Raw genomic sequence first — 7,163 nt, 5'->3', positions numbered from 1 at the left:
TCCCTCCACACCCCTGATTGTAAATAATGTAAATAATTCAATGTGATTATCTTGTGTGATGACTGTATTATGATGATAGTATATATGATAGTATATATCTGTATCATGAATCAATTCAAGTGGACCCCGACTTAAACAAGTTGAAAAACTTATTCGGGTGTTACCATTTAGTGGTCAATTGTACGGAATATGTACTTCAGTGGCAACCTACTAATAAAAGTCTCAATCAATCAATCGAACCAGAATTATTCCGTACATTAGGCGCACTGGGTTATAAGGCGCACTGTCGAGTTTTGAGAAGAAAAACTTTTTTTTTTTAAATGCGCCTTATAGTCCGGAAAATACGATACTCAATTTACGAACTTTAATTAAAATTTCATACATTGAAGCAAATGTTTCCATAGAAAACAATGAAAGCATGAATTATGTGTTCCTGCTTCGACAAAAGTCAATGTTTTAAGTAAAAGTTTGTGCACTTTGAACATGATATAAAGTGCTATATAGTACTGTATATCAAACACACATAACAAGGGGGCGATGCAACCAAAGAAAGGGGTAGGGGAAGACGGGAGGCAGTGTCGACAACGCTGTGGATACTTCTGTGGTTCTGTAACAGAATTCACAGACATATGGCTCTTTTTAGCATTTTTTTCAATGATTTCCAAAGACTGTAAGATCCTTAACGTGTATTATAATAGTTTTTTTGCAGTGTATTCACTATTACACAATCAGTGTATCGTATTAAAATAGTTTTGAAGCACACCATTGCGATTCTTGCACACCCGCCACCCCTGTGAGTGAGTCAGCGCTGTATGAGACGGTGCTTGAACCCGTGTCTTGTCTCCAGTCAGTCGATTTGAGAAGAACACACCGGCCCGAGTTTTCCGAGGCTGAGGAGCAAGAGAGTGGAGTCGTACTTTATTTCTTTTTTGCTTTCAATGTTTAATTCATGTCCCGCCGTTTTTTTCTGTTCCACCGCAATGGCTGGCCTCCTTTTTTTTGTTGCTTGCATTTAATGAGTAATGAGGCTGTGTAATGTGCACCTTACAGTGTGTGGTATTGCTCTGGGAGTGAAATCAATGGCTGTCAGCCTGGCGGTGTTTTCATGGTGTTGATTGGCCTAATAATAGATGAATCCATACCTTCAGGGGATAGGACACCTGCCAAAATGTCCACTGTGCTCGTAATAGAAGGAAGCGTTTTTTTTTCACTAGTACTGTAGTCCACAGTAGGTGTAACACTTCTGAAATACTAGTGGGAGGTGGTCCTAATAATTGGCGCCCTCACAAGTAGGTAAGAAATTAGGAAAAACCTCTGTTTGATATGCAAACATACCGTGAATGCTGTTACTAAAGCAGGTGGATTTATTTACCTAAATCGCATAAAAGGACAAGGTGTTCAGTTCAGTTTCAGGATTTTCCAGAAATCCTTGTTTTCCAAAGCCCTATTTCCGACTACCACTCCTCCCACATTTTTCAACCCACTTCAACCGTTCTACCGTCCGAATTTTTTTAACTGGAAAAATTCCCGGTTTTCCCGAAATTCCAGGAATTCCGTAATACCATTTCTCAATTCAACATGTTACTGCTTCAATATTTCTCGACCGATTTGAAAAATTCCAACACCAACCATTTCAACTCATTCAGACCATTCAAGTTTTTTAACATTTTCCAAAAAATTCCCGCTTTTCCCGAAATTCCCAAATTTTTGGGAAATGTCCCATTCTAAGAATGTTCCACAACTCCCACATTTTTCATCAGATTCAAACTGTTCCAACTTCAAAATATTCACCCTGTTTGGGAATTGTGTGCTCTACTTCAACAGTTCTTAAAAAAAATTCCAGGATTTCAGTTCAACTTCAGCATTGTAGCATTCACACGCAATTCCTTCAGGAATTGCTTCATCTAGTTAATGCATCATTTTTGCAGCTCCTGGCACATAGCAGCATACGTGTCATTAAAGCAGGAATCATTAAATCCTTGACAAGATCCTTTTTAGTAGGTCAAAGCCTTGCCTGTGGGAACATCTAAAAATAGAGCTATGCTTTTGAATAAGGTATAAGGCGGGGGGAATAGTTTTCAAAGGAACACTTGGCTCTGTCAGTGAATTTTTTTGGACTTGTTTTATCTTTTTTTAATGTTTTTTTTCCCCAGATCAAAGGGTCTTGGTCGGGGAAGAACCGAGTGCAGAACCCCTACAGTCATAAGAACATCGTTAAGAACTGCTGCGAGGTGCTGTGTGGGCCGGCGTACCCCAGGTAAAGACCACGCTCCTTTTGTGATGAAGCGTTAAATCACGTTGGCTAACGGCCGTGTCTCGCTCGCCAGCGTCTTGGACAGAAGGGGGCTGATGCAGGAGGACTCGCCGGTTGCCGCGGCGTCCGCCTTCTCCTTCAATAACAGCAGCAACCCAGCGCTGCAAACCACTGTGAGTCCAACCTGACCCTCCCCCGCTCACACCTGGCCCATTCTCCGGGCGAAGAATAGAGGGCGCCACATAAAACAGCGCCCAAACCAATTAGAGAGGAAAAGGAAAGGCCAGGAAAAAGACGGAATGGTTAATGAGCGAGTGGGGCCATTTTGTTTGTAAATATCTAATGTTTCTTTTTGAAGCTGTGATGTAAACGCCAGGATGCAGAATCAGAATCCGCTTTGTTGGCCAGGTGTGTTTAACAAAGACTGTGCTCTCTTTGTGCAAAACACAAAACCAGTGAAGTTGGCACGTTGTGTAAATGGTAAATAAAAACAGGATACAATGATTTGCATGATTTATATTCAATTGAATAGACTGCAAAGACGAGATACTTAATGTTCCAACTGAGAAACACATTTTTTTTGTTGCAAATAATCATTAACTTAGAATTTAATGGCAGCAACACATTGCAAAAGAGTTGGCACGGGGGCATTTTTACCACTGTGTTACATGGCCTTTCCTTTTAACAACACTCCGTAAACGTTTGGGAACTGAGGAGACACATTTTTGAAGCTTTTCCGGTGGAATTATTTCCCATTCTTGCTTGATGTACAGCTTAAGTTGTTCAACAGTCCGGGGGTCTCCGTTGTGGTATTTTAGGCTTCATAATGCGCCACACATTTTCAATGAGAGACAGGTCTGGACTACAGGCAGGCCAGTCTAGTGCCCGAACTCTTTTAATACGAAGCCACGCTGTTGTAACACGTGCAGAATGTGGCTTGGCATTGTCTTGCTGAAATAAGCAGGGGCGTCCATGATAATGTTGCTTGGATGGCAACATATGTTGCTCCTAAACCTGTATGTACCTTTCAGCATTAATGGCACCTTCACAGATGTGTAAGTTACCCATGTCTTGGGCACTAATACACCCCCATACCATCACAGATGCTGGCTTTTCAACTTTGCGCCTATAACAATCCGGATGGTTCTTTTCCTCTTTGGTCCGGAGGACACGACGTCCGCAGTTTCAAGAAACAATTTGAAATGTGGACTCATCAGACCACAGAACACTTTTACACTTTTCATCAGTCCATCTTAGATGAGCTCGGGCCCAGCGAAGCCGGCAGCGTTTCTGGGTGTTGTTGATAAATGGCTTTCGCTTTGCATAGTAGAGTTTTAACTTGCACTTACAGATGCAGCGACCAACTGTAGTTACTGACAGTGGTTTTCTGAAGTGTTCCTGAGCCCATGTGGTGATATCCTTTACACACTGATGTCGCTTTTTGATGCAGTACTGCCTGAGGGATCGAAGGTCCGTAATATCATCGCTCACGTGCAGTGATTTCTCCAGATTCTCTGAACCTTTTGATGATATTACGGACCGTAGACGGTGAAATCCCTAAATTCCTTGCGATAGCTGGTTGAGAAATGTTGTTCTTAAACTGTTGGACAATTTGCCCACGCATTTGTTCACAAAGTGGTGACCCTCACCCTATCCTTGTTTGTGAATGACTGAGCATTTCGTGGAAGCTGCTTTTATACCCAACCATGGCACCCACCTGTTCCCAATTAGCCTGTTCATCTGTTTGATGAGCATTCCTCAGCTTTTTTGAAACATATTGCTGGCATATGAGCTAATATATGCAAAAAATAACAAAGTTTTCCAGTTCAAACGTTAAATATCTTGTCTTTGCAGTCTATTCAATTGAATACAGGTTAAAAAAGGATTTTCGAATCATTGTATTCTGTTTTTATTTACCATTTACACAACGTGCCAACTTCACTGGTTTTGGGGTTTGTACAATGTAAACAATACATATTAGAAATTAACTAAAAATATAAACAATTACTTGAGATCTTTATAAGCATCAGCTGTCATAAAAAGCATTAACGTAATATTATTATTTATTATTCTTATTGGCACTTTTAATAAATAATAATAATTATGTTTTGTATTTTTTCTATTGCATTAATTGATTGATTTATTTATTATTTTAATGATTCAAATTGTCGTTTCAAATAGTATTTTTTCCCTTAGTGTGTCTTAAATGTGAGTTTCTGTTCATCAAATTGTAACTTTATTCTTGAAGATTATTATTATTTTTTTTCTATCGTAATTTGGATTTATTTACATGAAGATAGCCTGTATTTTCAAAAATGGATTCTTATTGACAAAAATGTAATTAAAATAAAAACACTTTTTTTTTAATGGATATTTTAAAAAAGTTTCTGTTCATCAAATTGTAACTTTATTTTTGAAGATTATTATTTTTTTTTTTGTATCGTAATTTGGATTTATTTACATGAAGATAGCCTGTATTTTCAAAAATGGATTCTTATTGACAAACATTTAATTAGAATAAAAACACTTTTTTTTAAATGCATATTCAAAAAATTATAAATCGATTTAGAATCGGGATGAACAAGAATCCCGATTCGAATGCGAATAATTTTTTTTGTGCACCCCTAGTAAAATGGTCTGTTGGGTCTCTGCATGAAAGAAGCTGACTCGTGTCTTCTGCACCCAGAAAACCACGGCGCCGCTCATCCCAAACGAGCACACGCCGGACGACGCCAAGCCGAGCGTGGCCGCCTCGGCAGAGTCCGACTCGTCCTCCCCCAAAGAGGACCGCCCCTCCTCGACCGCCGTCCCGCCTTTGGCCTCCCCCGAGGCCGACGCGGAGACCACCGCGGTCAAGGACAAGAGCCACTAGCTGCACCAGCGGCCCCCCTCTTCAGTCCTGTACGGACGGGCACTTGAATTATCCCCCGCCCGAGTGACGCATCCTCCTCGGGGAGAGGAGTGATTTCATGGAACGTCAGCGTCTTTGACGAAAACCCACCGGGACAAAGGAGTACTACTGGAGGCGGGGTAACAGTGCGCATGACAAACCCACTCAGATTATTATTGAAAACATGAAACGTGAGCGTCTCCTATACTCCAGGGACGACTTCTCCACTCGTGTAAATCCTCATCCGAGTCCAGTGTGTGCACACATACATACCCTATGCAAATCATCGAGGCTGGGTGTAAATAGACACACCTGTGTAGCAGTCATACTCTAAAGGCTCCATACAGTATTCTGAGAATTGCTGCATCCAGTACTGTTACTAGCAATTGCAATGTCCGCCCTTCCCTTTTTGATATATACATGTACAATACCGTATCCTTATAAACACGCTTTATGCACAGGAAATATCATCTCTCACTTTCACACTATGTGCGTTCATGAGCGTGTGACCAAACCCCCCGACTTTTGACGTTTTTAGACGCTAGTAGCAACCGTGCCTTACAATGGACGTCAGCAAACAGTGAAAAAAAACAAAAAAATTTACAGTCCGATGTTAGATTGAGAGTGCGTTTACACTTGTGATGTTTGGCTAGGTTGAAATAAGGCGCAAACACAACCGCGAGGCAAAAAAAGATAAAGGAATGGCAAATGTGTAAGTGAGGTCTTCCTTAAAAAGTGCTCTCTAAAGTATTTTTGAAAGGCTTTTGGTGAAATCTAAAGTGGAATGTTGGAGTTATGCCAAAACCAAGTCCCCACTTGGTCACAAAGTAGCAGAAAACTGCGCAGCATTTCTCCTCTTGGACTTAAGTCTGTCGCTTCCTTCATCCAAGATCCGCACTTTGGGGTGGAGCAACTCTTAAATGAGGGCGTTCCCTTATTAAATCTGGCGTTGCACCTTTTTCATCCCATTGACTTAAGTCAATGTGAAAACTTTTTGACTTAGCATTGGTCTAATATATATGTACATGTATGTTTGTATGTATGTATATGTGTACGTATATATGTATGTATGTGTATATGTATGTATGTATGTGTATATATATGTATGTATATATATATATATATATATATATATATATATATATATAGGTATGTACTAGAGATGTTATCATCGGCCAATAAATGCATTAAAATGTAATATCGGAAATTATCTGTATCTTTTTTTTTTTTTTTTTTTTATTAAATCAACATAAAAAACACAAGATACACTTACAATTAGTGCACCAACCCAAAAAACCTCCCTCCCCCATTTACACTCATTCACACAAAAGGGTTGTTTCTTTCTGTTATTAATATTCTGCTTCCTACATTATATATCAATATATATCAATACAGTCTGCAAGGGATACAGTCCGTAAGCACACATGATTGTGCGTGCTGCTGGTCCACTAATAGTACTAACCTTTAACAGTTAATTTTACTCATTTTAATTAATTACTAGTTTCTATGTAACTGTTTTTATATTGTTTTACTTTCTTTTTTATTCAAGAAAATATTTTTGATTTATTTATCTTATTTTATTTTGTTAATTTTTTTTAGAAGTACCTTATCTTCACCATACCTGGTTGTCCAAATTAGGCATAATAATGTGTTAATTCCACGACTGTATATATCGGTTGATATCGGTATCGGTTGATATCGGTATCGGTAAATAAAGAGTTGGACAATATCGGAATATCGGATATCGGCAAAAAGCCATTATCGGACATCCCTAGTATGTACATATATGTATGTTTTTATGTTATATATGTATGTATGTATGTATGTGTGTATATATATATATATATATATATATATATATATATATACATATATATATATATATATATATATATATATATATATATATATATATATATATATATATATATATATATATATACACATTAATGTGTATATATATATACAAAAATGTGTATATATATGTATGTTTGTATGTATGTATGTATATGTTTGTAT

The 7,163-nt window shown here is 38.4% G+C and overlaps 1 protein-coding gene across 2 annotated transcripts in view; it reads left to right on the top strand.

Moving 5' to 3' along the window:
• Nucleotides 1-6,219, top strand: part of zdhhc9 (zinc finger DHHC-type palmitoyltransferase 9) — a 65,093-nt gene extending 58,874 nt beyond the window's left edge. For both annotated transcript variants that reach the window (XM_062040140.1, XM_062040141.1), the window contains exons 7-9: nucleotides 2,154-2,257; nucleotides 2,328-2,427; nucleotides 4,941-6,219. In XM_062040140.1, coding sequence (XP_061896124.1) covers nucleotides 2,154-2,257; nucleotides 2,328-2,427; nucleotides 4,941-5,126 — 390 coding nt within the window. In that variant the 3' untranslated portion in view covers nucleotides 5,127-6,219. The remainder of the gene's footprint in view (nucleotides 1-2,153; nucleotides 2,258-2,327; nucleotides 2,428-4,940) is intronic.
• The last annotated feature ends 944 nt before the right edge of the window (nucleotides 6,220-7,163 follow it).

Source organism: Entelurus aequoreus, linkage group LG28 (assembly GCF_033978785.1).
Source record: "Entelurus aequoreus isolate RoL-2023_Sb linkage group LG28, RoL_Eaeq_v1.1, whole genome shotgun sequence".
Lineage (NCBI taxonomy): Eukaryota > Metazoa > Chordata > Actinopteri > Syngnathiformes > Syngnathidae > Entelurus > Entelurus aequoreus.
Note: the sequence above shows the minus strand (reverse complement) of the source record. Positions and strands in the feature narration are given on the sequence as shown.